The following is a 17981-nucleotide window of genomic DNA, read 5'->3' as shown; positions in this document are numbered from 1 at the left end:
CTACTTAGAATGTAAAAAGTTGGCTTTTTAGATTTCCTTAACTGATATAGTATTTCAGTTACTTATTTTTGAGCATATTGTTTGCCATTTGGTTTGCAAAGAAGTATCTAGCAATGTCCCTATCTTGGAGAAAAAATAAACAAATGAAAATTTAAATATGCACAAAAGAGACAATGTAGACATCCAAGAGATAGCATGATATACTTTAATCTTAATCACAGAAGAATTATGCTAAGTGTAAAGGACTGCAGAAGAGCAGCAACCCTTCAGGTTGCAGTATCTGTAGGAAGATGGGAGACCTGTGCTGGTTATTGGACTTGTTGTCTATGTTTTGGATGGGTAGGAAGGAAGGAAAGGAAATGTCAGGAGGAGGCGGGGTGAAAGTGAAACTATCGTCTGGGAACCTGTGAGATGCGCTCAGGCCCAGCGCAGGCACTCGTCGCTGAGGCAAGGAGGGTGACTGGCAGAATGAAATCCAGCTGGAAGGTGGTTTGGAAGGTCAGTCAACTGTGTCATATGGTTGTAGCTGCCTTTGAATTGATGGCTGAAAAGCTTGGGATTTATCTTCTAGGCAGCAAACATTCAGAATCATTGAAGGATTCTGAGCTAAAGAGAAATATAATGAGTCTTGTTGTGGGAAAACAAGCTTGGCTGATGTATGATGAACAGAGAAACGAGTTAGGTAGCTTATAGGCAAGAGGGAGAGGCTTCTGAACCGGGGGATGGCTGTAGAGATGAGACTTCCTGGAATTAAAACCAACGGATGTTGCTGATGGATTAGAGCAGGATTGCAGAGGCGCTGGAGGGAGGGAGGTTAAGGTGGGAGGCCGGGATGGATTGCGGCGCGGCTGGGCTGGGGGCGCGGGCCCCATTAAATGTAGAGGCCGCGGTGAGAGGCTGGGGTGGGTGCTCTGGAGTGACTTAGAAACAGAGTCACCTGATGGTTACTTGGCTACCAAGAAATTGCTAGAAGTAACTGTTTATACATTTTAGTGCTGCATTTAAAAATTGGCTTGAACTTAATCTGTAAATTTTAGTGCGTTTTTGTGTGATGACCGAAGCATTTTTAATACGTTAACAAGCGCATGATCTGTGGAAAATTGACATGTGATGATAATTAGCAATGACGCCATGGTTTTCACGCTGCCACCCTGCCCACCCTCCACTTTGCCCTGACCTCTGATAGCCCTGTCACTTTTTTTAGGGTGAACAAAAGCAAACACAAGGAGCACTAGTGTGACTGCCTGAATCCAGTGTCACGTGGTTGGGGTAATCAGCTTTCACACTGATGGACTCTGGTTCTTTTAATTCCTTACAAGAATCGGATGTGGGAAGTTAGAGTGGTGTCAGCCATCTTCCTCTTGTGATCTTCATCAAATCTCTCGTTCTGGGCCACAGTGAAGTGATTCTTCCAATCTCCCACAGCCCCTGAAACAGACGTGGGGTGGTGGGTGTCAGTACCGTGGGGGGATTTGGATTTCTCTGTTCTCCCGTTTCTGTGTGAGGATTTCTACTCCCCGTCAGGGAGGGACAGAGCCGGGCAAACATTTCTCTGGCTGGCCTGGCAGTGTCTCCTCCTGGAAGGGGGAGGAATCGCCTGTCTGGCTTGTGGGTCGGGAGGTGACATGGCCGCGTGAACAGCAGGTCTGAGGAGCTCTCTTGTCCTTCCCTCCTGCCCGTTGCAGCACGCTCGGTGCTTGTGCCTGTGGCTGGCGTCCTGCAGGTAGAAGGGCCTGCTTCTTGAAGGACTCAACGTGCGGTTTTGAGAAAGGAGGGAAGAGAAAGAAGATTCCCCTCCAGTTCTCCACATGCAATCCCTGTTACCTTTCCCAGACTGCCTTTTCTACATAGTACTTTCTGGCAACTATTATCCTGAGTTTTCGTGTGTTTTGGTCACTGCTGTGGACATTGCCCAGAACAGTGTCTGGCACATGGTAGCCACTCCAGTCAGTAAGTATGTTGGAGTGAATGGACCTCTCTGATAGCTTAGAGCCCTCCGGAAAGTGGATTCTTTGCTCCATCTGACTTAATTCTGTATGTTTTCACCTTATCAGCCAGAACTCCAGAAGGAAGGTGAGGATAAAGGGCTGGACTTAGACACCAAACCTCACTCTCCAGTTGTGGCTGAATGTTGATTTCATTTCATCTGTGGCTTCGTAAATTATTTTTTCCCAGAACCATTTATTATTGATCTTATTTTTCTTATCTATAGAGAAGAAACTCCCCAAAGACTCTGAAATATTGGACAATTCCTTTAAGATTATGGTGAAAAGGAAACATAAAAACCTTTTCTCATGAATGGAGAAATAGAGTGGTTCATGAATGGAGCTGGAACCGACGTGTAGTTTGCCATCGGGTTCTGCTTCATGACGTCAAATGAACTGTAATGGACAACTGTATCCAGAACTTTATCATCTAGGCTCTTTCCAATAAATTCTGCCAGCTTCAGAATTTCATGCTTTGGGTTCTATGATCAGAGTCAAAAGAAAAGACTTGATATAAGATAATTTATATCAATAAATAATAGTTTCAGAAGACTGTTGGAATGAATTAATGCTAGTAATCAGTAACATGTCATGAATTAAAATTTTAAAAAATCGTGTCTCACAAGTGCTCAGGTTTTCAGATGTGACTCACTTTGATGTGGTGACTGTATCAACTGGAGTCATTACGCTCTTCTTGTTCTAACATGGAAGCGTCAACTGAGCGTGTCAGTGAGACACTCACCACACAGTGACATGCAGTGCATGGGGCGCATGCCACAGAGGGATGTGTCCAGAATTAGGCCCAAATGTCCTGCTCTAGCCCGTCCAGCTAAATGCCCCACGGGGACAGCCACTGGACTGATGCTGCGAGCAGGTGTTGCAGCAGCGTTGGGGACCTGGCCACAGAGGCCCGTCTCCTGCTTCTCATGTGGACAGAAGTGGCCCCAGACTTTCCCAGTGGTGCCGGTGAGGGGGGCACAAGGGTGGGAGGGACTTCTTTGCACCCAAGAGGCCCCGTGGCAGTAGCTGCAGTGCCCAGCTGGTCCAGGTGCTTCGGTGTCTCTGAGAAGGTTTCAGCCCCATTGTCGCCACTGTTTCCTCCTCAGAGGGACGCAGCCCTGGGGCGCTGTGGTGTGGGAAGGCCCCTGTGTCCGGGAGGAGTGGTGCGTTGCCGGTGGGAGCGTTTATCCCCGCCACTGTGTCTCCTGCTTTAAAATGGGCTCCCGCTTTGAAGCTTGGATGTCAAAAGTGCTTAATTTAGTTGGCCTCACACAGACTAGGAATCAGCAAGAGTGCTGAGAACTGTGCGCTCTGAGTGACCACAGGCAGGTGACAGCCCAGAGCATGATCGCAGAAACATGTAAGAGGGCGCTGGGGACCCTGAGGTTAGACTGCCTATTTCGGTGAAGTCTCCTCCTGGCATTCATAATGCATTAGGATCTACCCCAGGGATCTATACACCGTTCCCAGGGACACATCCTCCTTTGGCACTGCTATGACAATATGTGGGCAAGCGTCACCTACATGGACTTTCCCTGGTCTTAGCTTAGTAGCATCTGATATCATGGCCCCAGTTTGTCACATCCAGTCATAAAAGAGCAAACCCTTCCTTATAACCCCTGTCATAATATTCCTTGAGTGTCTATATCTGGAATCCTATGACGAGACAACTCTCTGAACTGCAGCAGTGCATATATGCATATGTGACCAGAGTCTCCTTTTGTATGCCCTCCTGTTGTTTAGTTTTTCGGTGCTCTCTTGTGGTGCTTGTACCAAGTAAACACAAGGGAGAGAATTTTATGATACCTGTATGGGTTGTCCTGCTAGCCCTGGAATCATGGTTCTGAGAATCCTAGAAATGTAATCCTAGAAACTTACCTATTTAAAAAAACCATACAGAACAGATCAGTGTTTGCCAGCGGTGGGAGGTGAAGTGGGTGAAGGGGGTCAAAATGTTCAAAATTCCAGTTGTAAGATAAACAAGTCCTAGGATGTAGTGTACATCATGGTGACGATAACTAATCACACTGTGTTGTATAATTAATAACATTGTGTCGTACAGTATAATAACACTGTGCCGAGAATAGATCTTAAAAGTTCTCACCACAAGAAAGAAAATTTTTGTCACTGTGTGTGGTGACAGATGTTGACTGATTATGGAGATAATTTCTCAGTACACACAAATATCAAATCATTATCCTGTACACCTGAAACGAATATAATGTTACTTGTCAGTTGTATCTCAATAAAAAACATAGAAAAATGATGCTGTGTTTTTCACTCTTCAGATATTTTGTAGACACAACTGGATAAAGCCCAGTAGTGATGGAACCTAAGAGAAATGCAGCTAAACTAATGTGCACAGGAATCCCCGATTAATCTTTTAAAACTGCACGTCTGACTTAGCAGGCCTGGCATGGGCTCTGAGAGGCCATGCAGCTGTCTGTGACGTACCTTTTGAGAACCAGGCTTTCTGTTATAAATTCTAGAACAGAGACTATAATTCTGTATAGATCCCTGTATTCAGTGGAGTCACAGAAAGGACTGGGTAGATGACCATTTACAATATACTCTCATGACACCACCTCATTTAGTCGTTATAACAGCTCTTGGAGTGCATATTACTATCTCCTTTCTGCATGTAAGGAAACTAAATTCCTAGATGCTCAGCATCTTCACAAAGAATAATTGCCAGTAGGCAGTAAAGCCAGAACTGGGATTCAGGAATTTTGACTCTAAACCATTAGTGTTTCCCACTGCGCCATAATTTCTTTTCTTTTTTTTTTTTGCGGTACGCGGGCCTCTCACTGTTGTGGCCTCTCCTGTTGCGGAGCACAGGCTCCGGACGCGCAGGCTCAGCGGCCATGGCTCACGGGCCCAGCCGCTCTGCGGCATGCGAGATCTTCCCGGACCGGGGCACGAACCCGCGTCCCCTGCATTGGCAGGCGGACTCCCAACCACTGCGCCACCAGGGAAGCCCGCGCCATAATTTCTTAAACTGTTTCTTGAAACTATGACGTTCCTCAAGTACTAATAAAAAAACCCCAAAATATGCTAGATTTGTTTTCCCTTCTAAATGGAATTTAAAAGTCTACATACAAGGAGAAAAAAAGGCATCCCTCATTTTGCCATCCTCTGCCTATAAGGAAAAGGTGTCCCAGAGCCCAGAGCTCCAGGAAGCTCAGGTGAGACTGTGTGATACAGAAACTCATGACGTCCCAGGTGTTCTTTGATGCGTGGACAGCTGCAGCTGGTGAAATGTAGCGTCTTCTGTGCCCTGTTTCAATCTGTGAGTCCCTGATGGGGTCCGCACGTTATGACTGAAATATTTTCCGGCAGAGGGGAACATGTGAGGCGGCCCTGCTCCTTACCCTCTTCATGTCCTCGTAGAAGAGGTAGAGGATGCGGTGCTGGTCCTTGGCATCCCACCATCCCTTCACATGGTCGTACCAGGAGCCCCAACACACTGCAGGACGGGATCAGAAATAGGGCAGTGAGTCGCGGAAACCCCGCTGACAAGCACCCACCTGGGAGGAGAATCCTGAAGAGAGGGAGAAGGTCACGCTGGTGATTCCCTCACGGTGAAGAAGGCAGAGCCCCTGCTGTTCTAAGGAAATGCTTCTCTGTAGAGTATTTGAGGATTTTGAGAAAGGACGGGAACAAAGCTGAGTTCTCTCACCGTCCCCGGCCAGAAAACTCTCAAAGTACTCTTCCCAGGTTCCTGGAGCAGGAAGCCCTTTATTCATCCTGTGGAAGTGGTAATAAGACACCATGCTGTCCTTGGGGTTTCTTGCTACGTAGATCATCTGGAGTAGAGGGACGGAGGGAAGAAGCAAAACCAGGATTAGACCAACAGTTATGTTAGGGTGGGTATATTCCATACAGATGAATCTTTCCGATGCTGCATTCCTGTGATTTGGCTTTTGTGGGAGGTGGAAAGCATTCATATCAATTTGCATATTGATGATGTGACAAGGTGGACTCATTTTTTTTTTTTTTTAACAAGCGAAGTGTTTTAAGAGGAAATGGATTGGGGACCAGTCTGAGGTCCTTCTAAGGGGTCAACTCTGAATTCCTTTGGCTCTTTACCTTACAGTTTTTCTCCAGGAAGGATGGTGGCAGCAAGTGGATGGGAAGGTGCGTCTTTAGGATCCGTGGTGAGGGCATTGCATTAGCTTGTTCCAAGCCTGTAAAATTAATTTTCAATGACTTCCCATTACTTTTCTCTATTTGCTTCAGAATCTTGCTGCTTTGTTATTACTACGTTAGGAACAGTTCCAGGCCGCCTGTAACTCTGTGGATCTCATCTGAGAGAATACTTGTAGCTCACGAATGGGTTTTTTGGGCTAGAGCAGTAGTTTTTGTTTTTGTTTTTGTTTTGCAGTACTCAGGCCTCTTACTGTTGTGGCCTCTCCCATTGCGGAGCACAGGCTCCGGACGCGCAGGCCCAGCAGCCATGGCTCACGGGCCCAGCCGCTCCGCAGCATGTTGGTTCCTCCCGGACCGGGGCACGAACCCGTGTCCCCTGCATCGGCAGGCGGACTCCCAACCACTGCGCCACCAGGGAAGCCTGGCTAGAGCAGTTTTTAACCATAACAATAAACCAAATAAAGAAGAACCTAAAAAATTCAAACCCTTCCACTATACAATTATCTTACCTAGGCTCATCCTTGTGGAGTGAAGTTAATTTCTAATTGGAGAATCAAAACTTAACTTACTTTTGCATAAACAGTAACTTGATTAGAAAATGTCTGGAGTTAGAACGATGGCCAGATGGTGAGAAAGATAGTCACGGAGTCCATCGATGGTTGTTTGAATGCCTAGAATTCTGAGAGGGCTACTGGATAGTAAAAATCCCTGGTGGGTGTCTAGGCCCGGGGTCAGGTGCAGCTGTGCCGTACTCACCAGATTCCATGCCCGGGATTTTCCACTCGATGAAGGGGAATCGCTCGTGAGTAGGTGCCCGCTGGCTTCTGTCAATATCACCCTCATTTTGTATCAAGTCCACGATCTCCTGCGTCCAGGTTGTTCCTTATTCCCCAGGAAGATGAGGAAGCACAGGCTTTATCTACTGCAGTTCTTAGAATGTGACCAAACACTTGTTAGAGCAGCCGTGTGAACTTTAAAGCCAGCTTTATAATGGAATTCAGAAACCATCCTTCTTTGTTTATGTCTTGTGTTATCATAATATGGTATGATATGGATTTTTATACAAAGACTCCAATCTGGAGTGGACATTAGATTCATAAATATATAGTTCTTTTTTTATTCTGTACAACCATTAATTAGGATTGTTATGCTATTGAGTTAGCTGCACAGTTCCTTAGATAGGCAGAACGAGAGTCCTTCTCACAGTCCGCCAGCCTGTGATGTGGAGAGTAATCACGGTGTGGTCTTCAGACTCTGTTTCCCAAGTGTGTAGCATGGGCTTGCTACGCGGGAGGAGGCTCTTGTTATGTGTTGGCCGAATGAATGAAAGATTAGGGTTTAGTCTCCATTTTCACACTTTCCTCTATTTTACCTGAAAGGCTAAAAAGTGCATTCCCTAGGCTCCTTTGCTGCCGAGATTCTAAATGTCCTGAGATCTGATTTACATTCTGGGATTTGAGGGAAGGAGGTAGAGGTCTGATTGATAGAAGATGTGCAGAGGCCACTCCGCATTTTGCTGCCTGGAACCTCGACCCAGAGGCTGCGCCCTCACTGCCCCCGCTGCCCCCGAGAAGGGCCTCTGTCTCCCAGCTCCGGTCAGCTCCTGCGGGCCGCCCCATCCTGACCAGCGTGGGGCTGCCACCTGACCTTCGGCCTTGGCTGAAGACTACTGACCAGACACCTGACTGAGTCCGTGGCAGGAGGAGGCTGGGACACTGAGCTCTGAGTCCTGGGTCTGGGCTGGTCAACTCTGGTTACGAGACCCTTTCTCATGCTCCCAATTCAGCACTTCTAGGTCTGCCAGGGGGCACAGCTTAGGAAACAAGAGAGCAGCTGCAGTTTACATCCTCGACCAGTTAGCTTCTAATATTTTCTGACACCAACTCTTTCATTACAGGATCCAGGACCAATATTTCTTTAGCTATTGACTCAAAGGAAGTTCAAGTGTACTCGCTTTGTGTGTTTATTCTGCATTGACAGCCACGGGTTAACGCTGGGGCAGACTCCAGTGCGACTGGAGGTTCAGGGTCAGATCGTCCCCTAGCAGTCAGCGGTTCTGCAGTGTGTTTATCTCACCTCAGTCACAGAGCACTTATTATTCTGCTAAAAAGTTAGGTGTGAACCATTCCATGATCTGAGCTTGTTTCTTCCCTCTGATCAGTAGAGCCTTTATTAGTGCACAGGTTTTGTGTGATTGACTAAATATTACCTTAGCGGGCAAGTGCTTCGCTTTTTGAGCGTGGTATTTGCATTGTACGGTCCTGCTTGCCCCTAACCCATGAAAACCCTAAATGAACCAAACCTTAATGCTCACATATGGCAGGTGGAGAAAAGATGAATGATTAAGCATTGTACTGAAATTATGGTAATAAATTAAGAGTTGTGGGTGAAATTAAGGCAGTGAGATGTGATCCCCACCAGTGGGTACTTTCAGAAATTCACATTTAGAAAATTTTAATTATGAACAGACTCATGATGAGTAAGATCAGAAAATCAGGGCCGATATGAAACCGATGGACGGGTGAGTCTAAGGCCCCATCTACCTGTAGAGCCTTTTGTCAGATTGTTACAGATAAAGGCAAAGGGGGTGGAGCGTGTGTGTGTGTGTGTGTGTGTGTGTGTGTGTGTGTGCACATGTGTGTGAGCATGTAGCAGAAGTTATTGACATGGAGCTTGACTTTGCAGAGAGCAGATGTCAGTGCAATTGGGGTATGAGTTGAATACTGTATTTTTGGTCTAACTGTAGATATACACAAATAACTGCAGAGAACTCTTTCTCTCTGCTCACCCCCGCATTTTTATGATGCAGTGGCTGAGCTCAAGTTTGTCTTGTTTCTTCAGTGACTTTGTTAAACTGACTATTGAAATAAGAAAGTAGGTTCACAACCTACCACCAGGGAGGGTGGAAATTAAGAGAGTATTTCTGGGACCCTGAGCTGGGAGACTTACAAGCTCAGCATTGCAGAGCCCAAGCCCCTCCTCTTCCCTAGATCAGGCGGGGTCCCCTGTCTGGCTCTGCTATATGGGCCTGTGCTGGGAACAAGTAAGGCAGCAAGTCTGGCCCCTTTGTTTTGGGCTGTTTGATTCACTCTCTTTCAGGGAAGTAAAAAAACAGGTACATCACAGAAAGAATTAAATTCTTAAGATGTGTAGGTCATTTTAATATTTTTTGTGTGGTTTCAGCTACTACCTGTGATTTGTCTTGGCAGTATCACTCTGCCCAGTCAACAGCTTTCCACTCAAATCCAGGTCGGTTTCTTTATTTCATTATTATTATTATTTTTTGTTGCGGCACGTGGGCCTCTCACTGTTGTGGCCTCTCCCGTTGCAGGGTACAGGCTCTGGACGCGCAGGCTCAGCGGCCATGGCTCACGGGCCCAGCCGCTCCGCGGCATGTGGGATCTTCCCGGACCGGGGCACGAACCCGTGTCCCCTGCATCAGCAGGCGGACTCTCAACCACTGCGCCACCAGGGAAGCCCTCTTTATTTCATTATTGATGCATCTTTCCTGCTTCTCTTCCTAACCCCCCTCTGCGTCTCCCCCCCATCCCTCCCGCCTACCTGCTTTCGGGTAGGTGGAAATGAGCAGATCATCAGGCCTGGCTTGGAAGTTCCAGATCTGATCCCAGGTGTCACAGGTGGGCGTGGGCTGCAGAATCCCCTCCACATAGTCCACAGCCAGGCGCTCCGTGCCGTCATATTTTAAATCCTCCATTTTGTTCAAGGCCAAGAGTGTTGGATATCAGATTTCTGCTCCAGGAAAGTGTTACTCTCAGTCAGCTCAGAGCTGCGTTCTTGGCATCGTACAGACAGGGCAGAGCTCAGACCTCAGGTCCTGCCTTGGGCTGGCAGTCGAGGGGGAGCCCATCCAGGGAGCTGGGACTCTTGTTTAGGACTTTGCACACAGCGCAAAGTCCTCAACAGCCCCAGCGGGGCTCTGATGTAGCCGCCGAGCCCTCGGCTCCTGGCTGCCGTTCAGGGTCCTGTGCGCATTCAGCCCTGCTCTTCTGTACCGTTAGCAAGAGTCAGTGCCACCTCACTTGTAGTTCTCCTCTGTGTCCACAAAATAATTCACAGATCTCCATTAATTGTTTCTTCTGGGAATTTTAAGCTAATTAAGAAGTTGCAGGGAATCTGCCCGCGGGATTACAGGTTGCAACGCAGAATGCCTACGCCGAAAGGCTGGAGGGAAGTTTCTGTGCTGCTAACAATGACAGCCTAGATTGAACCTCCCAGCACAGATGGCTGAAGGGGTCAGCATTGTTATTTTTAAGAGTAAACGAGGCTCTTAATAGCGAAGGTTCCCTTCCTGTTGTAGGCTGTTCAGTGTCCGTATCAGTCGGTGTCTGTTCACAGCTAATAAAACATGTTTGTCTTACTTGAAGCCAAGTGGATGCAAAAACTTGGGAGCTACAGAACACACACCCTCTGGCGTCCTCCTTCCTGGAGTTCACCTCCCAGCCTCGTGCCACATCCCCTGTAAGCCCCTTGTTTTCCTAAAAGCCTTGCTGCTTATTTATCCTCCTTGTGCCTTTCCTTGGAATCATTCCTGGCTGCAGCGGAGTTTTTTTCCCTCCTATTTCCACCACAACCCTTCTCGGCTGACCACCTCGAAAACAAGACCAGACCTGCCCAGGTCTCCTGTTTCTCCTTGTGATATAATCGAGAACACGTCTGGTCTTTGTCTCCGGTTCCCGATGCCGAGTTTCAAAAGCCCTTTTAAGTCCCTGAGTGATTGGAGCCTTTGGTTGTTCACCGTGAGTCCCTTTAGACCACACCTGAGTTGGTGCCAACGAGGTGACACCTGCTGGGCCCATAGACAGTTCCAGGGGAGGGGCCGCCATGGCAGAAGATCAATTGTGTGATCACGGGGTTGGGCCTTTCCATCCCATCCCCCCTCCAGGGAGAGGAGAGGGTCTTGGAGAGTGGGGTCAGCCGTGTGGCCAGTGACATGAGAACCCACGAACCCCGGACCCCGAGGCTCTGTGCAGCTTCCCGGCCGGTGAGCGCAGTGAGGGGCCGGGCCAGGGGGGTGCCGTGCCCAGGCTCCACGAGGACAGGGGGATAGGGCACGGCAGCTCTGCTCCCTCTGTCCCAGACCTTGCTCCCAGCACCTCTTCCATTTGGCTGTTGTGATCTGAATCCTCTATGATGAAACTGTAACTGTAGGTGTAGCGCTTTCAGTGAGTCCTGAAAGCACCATTATGGATGCTATGGGGGTCATGGGGACCCTCCACACTTAGAGCTGGTTGGTCAGAAGCACAGATGGTCCCCACGACTCATGGGTGCATCTGGGGGGGGGTGGGTCTTGGGAAAGACTTTGCCCTTGACCTCTGGGTCTGCGCTAACCCCTGGTGGTCAGTGTCAGTACGGAAGCCAGTTGACAGAGAACCACCCTGAGATGCCTCTCCCGCCCCCAGCTGCCCCAGATGCTGTTCCTGCCGGCAGGAGTCTCCCTTCTTGCTTAAACCACTTCCCACCCAGACCTTCACAGCACCCCACGAGGGCCTCCGCGTGGCACCCCTGCGGTACCTGGGAGCCCAGGGTGTGCACACTGCCCGCTTTGCAGCCCTGATGCCCCCCGTGTCCCCCCTCCTGTGTCCCCGTGCCTCCCGCAGGCACAGGCTCTCGCCGCCGTGGCTGTCCTTCATTTCCCGGCTTCACCCTCTGGCTCAGGCTCACCTGCGTCTGAACCTTCAGATCTTCTTTAACGTCCTCCCTAAACAGCCCCTCTCTGGAGAGCCTGTCCCTGAACTTGGGTGCCTCCCCTTTCATTGCTGGTGGCCCTGTCCTGTCCTTTGGAGCAGCCGTCCGCACTCAGCCCCGTGTCCTCCCCTGTCCGCCGCAGCACGGAAACTGGGCTCTGCCCGTGTCCTCAGCGCAGCCGGCCCTGTGGCTGGCGCCTGTGTCCTCTGCAGAAGGGAAGAGGGAAACGAACTGGAGAACCGAGGGAGTGAGGTCTGGGAGCCACCACCGTGCCGGGGTTAGGCGAGCTGGTGGCTGAGGCTGGGGGTCTGAGACGGAAGGCAGACACCGGACGCCTGCCCTGACCCCTGCACCAGCTCCCGGCAGCCGAGGGCTGTGGACAGGGTGCTGACCCTCTGTGCCCCTGCACCCCGACTTTGCTCTGAAAATGGGGGTCATGACAGCCTCTGCCTATGGAGTTGTTGTGCGAATGAAAGTGTGTTTACCGCTCAGCAACCTTATCTGTGAATAATGAGCCATGACTATGGGCCCCTCTTCCCATGTGACCTCAGGGCGATGCCTGGGCTCTCCCTGCCCCTCAGCCTCCCTGTCGGCTGTCGGGAGATGGATGGATGCCTGGGACCAAGACTGCCAGGTGGAATTCTTGGCCCTCACGTGCATTTTAAAAGACTTAGGAAAATTATCTGTGGCTTTTCAGAAAAATTTCTTTCTCTGGTCTTTATAGCTCTGTGTGCCAGCAGAGTAGAGAGCTGGGGAGCGTAGCAACATCTTGGCAGTTTTGTTTAGTCCCTTGTGTGCTGGGGATGGAGGGCTGGGAGACAGGGAGAAAATGCCCCCTGTCCCCGAAGAGGACTGGCTGAGGTTGAAATAGACCTGGGGATAGTTGAAGATTTCAAATAACCTGAAAAATTTTCATGACTGCACGGATGGTTCCTATTCTCATTTAACATTTTTCCCCAATAATATCAATACTTTGTCACAAGTTCAGGAAAATTAAATAAAGTGTTGTACTTAGTTATTATAAAATTCACGTGGTGCTAAGTCTCCATCTGCTAAGCGTTGCTTTGGAATTCCAAATCTCTGGGGTTGGATTGAAGCTGCCCCGTGTAGACTTTCTAGTCACTCAATCCCTTCTGAGCCATTTTAGCCTCACGGGATTAATGTAAGAATTGAGGCATGTAAGTCATTCTGCGGTGTTGGCACACGGTAGGCACCAGAGGTAAAGTCACTGCCCTTTCTCTCCTAAGTCTTCCTGGTTCCTCTTTCCCACTGTTTTCCTCCAGGTGTGGGGAGGAGACCCCCTCCTGCCCTCTCTGGATGTCCCAGGTGCAAACCAGGGGCTTGTCTAGGCCTCACATGTGATCCCTTTGAAAAAATTACAAAGGGGCTTTCTAACCTGCTTTTCTTAGGAAAAGTCAGAATGCAGGTCATTTTTCTTAAACAGGTTCTTGTTTGTATGTTTTTACAGAAGGAGCAGGTCTAAAACATATTTTGGTTCAGCAGACTGTTTTAAAAGACAACTATTGGGAAGTGGGCTAAGCTCGTACTGAATAAAATTGAACTGAAATTGTCTTTATTCCTTGAATCAGTCTTTCGCTTATTGGGCTTTTTGTAAATTCCTCAATTGTTATCCAATCCTTGAGACCAAGTCAGGAGGAAAGAGGAGGAACAGGGCCATGGTCAGTATGACCGGAACGACATCCAGACTGTGTGGGACCAGGGCTCGTCTGGGGTCACGCACAGCCCATCCCACCTTCTGATTCGGTGGCCTTGTGGCCACACTGCTGCAGGGCTCGGCTCTAGGAGCTGAGGAGGGAGAAAACCAAAGTCAGAGGAAGTGTATTAGTTAGTACTTGCCGCTTCAATCAACTGCAGAGATTGGTTTGGTTCTGAACTCGTAGTGAAGTGAAGGAAGGATGCACGAAACCTTCAATCTCAGATCATCCCTTAAAACAAAACCCCAAGAATCTTTACATTCTTGGAAGAATAAAAAGCTGGTCAAAATACAGAGCATCCAGTTATATTTGAATTTCAGGTAAACGACAAATGAATTTTTAGAATGAGCCTGTCCCATGCAATATTGGGGACATATTTATACTTACAAAAATCATCTGTTGTTCTGTATTTTATCTGGAAACTCTGTGCGGGCGGGAGGTTGCTAGCTCAGTCTAACTTCAAAGCAGCAAAGCTCCGGAGGCTTAATGAGTGGATTAGAAACACAGGGAAGCGGAAAGCCCTTTGGACGCTCTCGTGGCTCCCCACTGGCTCATGGGGAGATGTGTGCTGTCTGCACTTTCCAGTGATTTGCGTCCTTGCAGCTTGCTGCTCGGGGCTGGACATCTGTCAGCTTCTTTTGTGGCTATGGTACCGCTTACCATCACTGTACCATTCAGTATACAATACTGAATGTGAGTGTAAAACATCTAGACAGACTTTAAACTTGTAGACCAGCCTAGGAAAGCCTTCTGTGCTCTTGCAAGGAAAGGAATGCTAAGATAAGTTGCTAATATCACTACTCTTGCTAATGAAAATATTAATCTCATGCTAAAAATATTGTTTCCTTAATTTTTTTATCAGAACTAAGCAACAGAATCAATGAAATTTGTTCTATTTTCAGTTTTCCCACTAGTTACAAGAACAGAATCCCTCAGTATCCTGGGGATTGGTTCCAGAACTCCCGCAGATACCAAAATCCACGGAAGCTCAGGTGCCTTATGTAAAATGGCACAGTACCGTCGGCCCTCTGTACCCAGGGCTTCTGCACCTGCGGGCTTAACCAACTGCTGAACGTGTAAGTACAGGCACACATCCTGTTGTCGTGCTTCGCTTTGTTGCACTTTGCGAGACTACATTTTTTACAGATTGAAGGTTTGTGGCAGCTCTGCAATGAGCAAGTCTATCAGCTCCATTTTCCCAATGGCATTTGCTCACTTCTCTGCGTCAGATTTTGGTAATTCTCGCAATATTTCAATCTTTTTCATTATTATTATATTTGTTATGATGATCACAGATCACCATAACAGATGTTACTCTTGTAAAGGTTTTGGGGGGCCATTAACTGCACCCATATAAGACGGTGAGCTTAATCAATAACGTTGTGTGCGTTCAAAGTCCACCGACTGCTGTTCCCCCATCTCTCTCTCTCTCCTCAGGCCCTTCCCTGTTCCCTGACAGGCAGCAATATTGAAGTTAGGCCAGTTAATAACCCTACGATGGCTCTAAGTGTTCAAGTGAAAGGAAGACTCACACGTCTCTCACTTTAAATCAAAAGCTAGAAAAAATTAAGCTTAGTGAGGAAGGCATGTCGAAAGCCGAGACAGCCTGAAAGCTGGGGTTCTTGCACCAGTCAGCCAAGTTGTGACTGCAAAGGAAAAGTTCTTCAAGGAAATTAAAAGTGCTACTTCAGTGAAACACAGGAATGACAAGAATGGAAAATAGCCTTCTTGCTGATTGCAGAGAGTCTCGGTGTCTGGACAGAAGATGAAACCAGCCACAACGTTCCCTTAAGCCAAAGTCTAATCCAGAGCAAGGCCCTGACTCTTCAGTTCTTGAAGGCTGAGAGACGTGAGGAAGCTGCAGGAGAAAAGTCTGAAGCCGGCGAGGTCGGTTCTTGAGGTTTCAGGAAAGAAGCTGCCTCCGTAACATGAAAGAGCGAGAGGAAGCAGCAAGTGCTGGTGTAGAAGCTGCAGCGAGTCATCCAGAAGATCCAGCTAAGAGAATTCACGAAGCTACACTGAACAACAGCTTTTCAATGCAGATGAAACAGCCTCCTATTGGAAGATGCCATCTAGGACTTTCATAGCTAAAGAAGTCAATGCCTGGGGCTTCCCTGGTGGCGCAGTGGTTGGGAGTCCGCCTGCCGATGCAGGGGACGCGGGTTCGTGCCCGGTCCGGGAAGATCCCACATGCCGTGGAGCGGCTGGGCCCGTGAGCCATGGCCGCTGAGCCTGCATGTCCCGAGCCTGTGCTCTGCAACGGGAGAGGCCACAGCAGTGAAAGGCCCGCGTACCGCAAAAAAAAAAAAAAAAAAAAAGATGTCTTCATGCTGCTGTGTGTAAATCTGTTGATTCTGGTTAATTGCTTTCTGATAGCAATGTATGCGTCCACCACATTATACCGATTTACCCTCCCCGTCCGGCAGTGGGCACCCAGGTAGCCTTCAACTCTCAGCACAGGGACGGCTGGAGGAACAGGGGTGTGAGCGTCCCCTATACATGCTCCCTTATGGGGCTGCATACCCATTTACTTGGGCTCTGTACCTACAGCTGGAATTTCTGGGTCGAAGAGTGTTTGTTTCCTCATTTTGACGTGTTGCTAGGTTGCTCTCCTGTCCACCGTCACCAGCAGGACATTATCTGGCTTTCCAACCTTTGCTTCTGTAACAGATATGAAATGACAGCCCATGGTTTTCCTTTGCAGTTATTCTTATTTACTAATGATTTTGAGCATCTCTTCAAATATTTGGTCATTTTTTGTATCTTCTCTTCTGAAAATTGCCTTCCTCAAGGTCCCCTTTGCCCATTTTTCTATTTGGGTTTTATCTTTTTCTTACCAATTTGAGAGTCTCTTGTATATTCTGAATATGGGTCTTCTGTGGTTTTAGACATCACAAATAACTTTCGTCATTCAGTTTTCTTTTTATTAGCCTTTTTTATGGTGCTCTTTGATGAACAGCAATTAAAATTTTTGATGTCTCAAATTCATTAAGTATTTTTGCCTTTTGTTTCGTACTTTTGAAATTTTGTTGAAAAAAAATCCCTTTGCTCTTAGGTCTCAGAGGTCTTTGTGAATTTTATTCTCATAATTTCACGTTTCACGTTTAGTCTTCAGTATATGAGAGTCCACCTTCGAATGAGACCCAGAAATCTCTCAAGACCCAGTGGAATGTCTCCACTTTCTCGGTCTCAGGAAACCTCTGAAATACGTGTCCCTGAGGTTTTACAAGTAAATTACAGGCAAACCTCAGAGATACCGTGGGTTTGGGTCCAGACCACATAATAGAGTGAATATTGTGATAAAGTGAGTCACACGAGTGTTTTGGTTTCCCAGTGCACATAAAAGTTATGTTTACACCATACTGTAGTCTATTAAGTGTGCAATAACAGTATGTCTAAAAAGCAATGTACATCTTAATTAAAAATGCTTTATTGGGCTTCCCTGGTGGCGCAGTGGTTGAGAATCTGCCTGCCAATGCAGGGGACTCGGGTTTGAGCCCTGGTCTGGGAAGATCCCACATGCCGCGGAGCAACTGGGCCCGTGAGCCACAACTACTGAGCCTGTGCGTCTGGAGCCTGTGCTCCGCAACAACAGAGGCTGCGATAGTGAGAGGCCCGCGCACCGTGATGAAGAGTGGCCCCCGCTTGCCACAACTAGAGAAAGCCCATGCACAGAAACGAAGACCCAACACAGCCATAAATAAATACATTTAAAAAAAAAAAATGCTTTATTGCTAAAAAATGCTAACCATCATCTGAGCCTTCAGTGAGTCGTGGTAGTAACATCAAAGGTCACTGATCACAAATCACCCTAAAAATGTAATAATAATGGAAAAGTTGGAAATATTGCGAGAATTACCAAAGTGTGACACAGAGACACAAAGTGAGCAAATGCTGTGAGTAAAAATGGCGCCGATAGACTTGCTTGACCCAGGGTTGTCACGAGCCTTCAGTTTGTAAGAACTGCAATGTCTGTGGAGCACAGTGAAACAAGGTCTGCCTGTACGAATAGGACAGCCTTGGACTTTGGTACTGGGGAGGCAGGGATGCTGACTGTGTTGGCCATGGCGGGAGTGCTTCATGGCCAGAACGCGGGCGGTCACCAGACACCCACTCTCCCCAGTGTCTCTGGGGTTCCTCCCACATGCTTGTTTCTCTGCTCCACAACATGATGCACCTTTCAGCTTATTTCAGTGTGTATCAGTTTCCTTGATGGGGCAGCTCGCTGTGGTCCCTACCAGGCTGCACTTTTCTTGGGGGAAAGTAACCCTATTTTTATCATCTTTCGATGCCCTCCATTCCCCAGCATGAATAAGGCACTCAGTACAAGTCTGTTATCAAATGAATGGAGTGGGAATTTTTGACGAATATCATTGAAATAAATGTTTTAATTCAAAGAAAATTATAACAGAAGGTAGAAAGAGGA

At 47.9% G+C, this 17981-nt stretch overlaps 1 protein-coding gene across 1 annotated transcript; it reads right to left on the bottom strand.

The window, feature by feature from the left end:
- Positions 1-209: 209 nt before the first annotated feature.
- On the bottom strand, positions 210-10007 carry LOC309833610 (sulfotransferase 1C4-like). The gene is made up of 7 exons (XM_082672034.1): positions 9696-10007; positions 6891-7016; positions 6075-6172; positions 5665-5791; positions 5357-5451; positions 2287-2467; positions 210-1428 (listed from the first exon to the last, which is right to left on the bottom strand). The coding sequence occupies exons 1-7, from the start codon at positions 9847-9849 to the stop codon at positions 1313-1315; spliced, it is 897 nt and encodes a 298-aa protein (XP_082528160.1). The 5' UTR covers positions 9850-10007; the 3' UTR covers positions 210-1312.
- Between the last annotated feature and the right edge of the window lie 7974 nt (positions 10008-17981).

This window comes from Grampus griseus, assembly GCF_964374135.1.
Source record: "Grampus griseus genome assembly, chromosome: 15".
NCBI lineage: Eukaryota > Metazoa > Chordata > Mammalia > Artiodactyla > Delphinidae > Grampus > Grampus griseus.
Note: the sequence above shows the minus strand (reverse complement) of the source record. Positions and strands in the feature narration are given on the sequence as shown.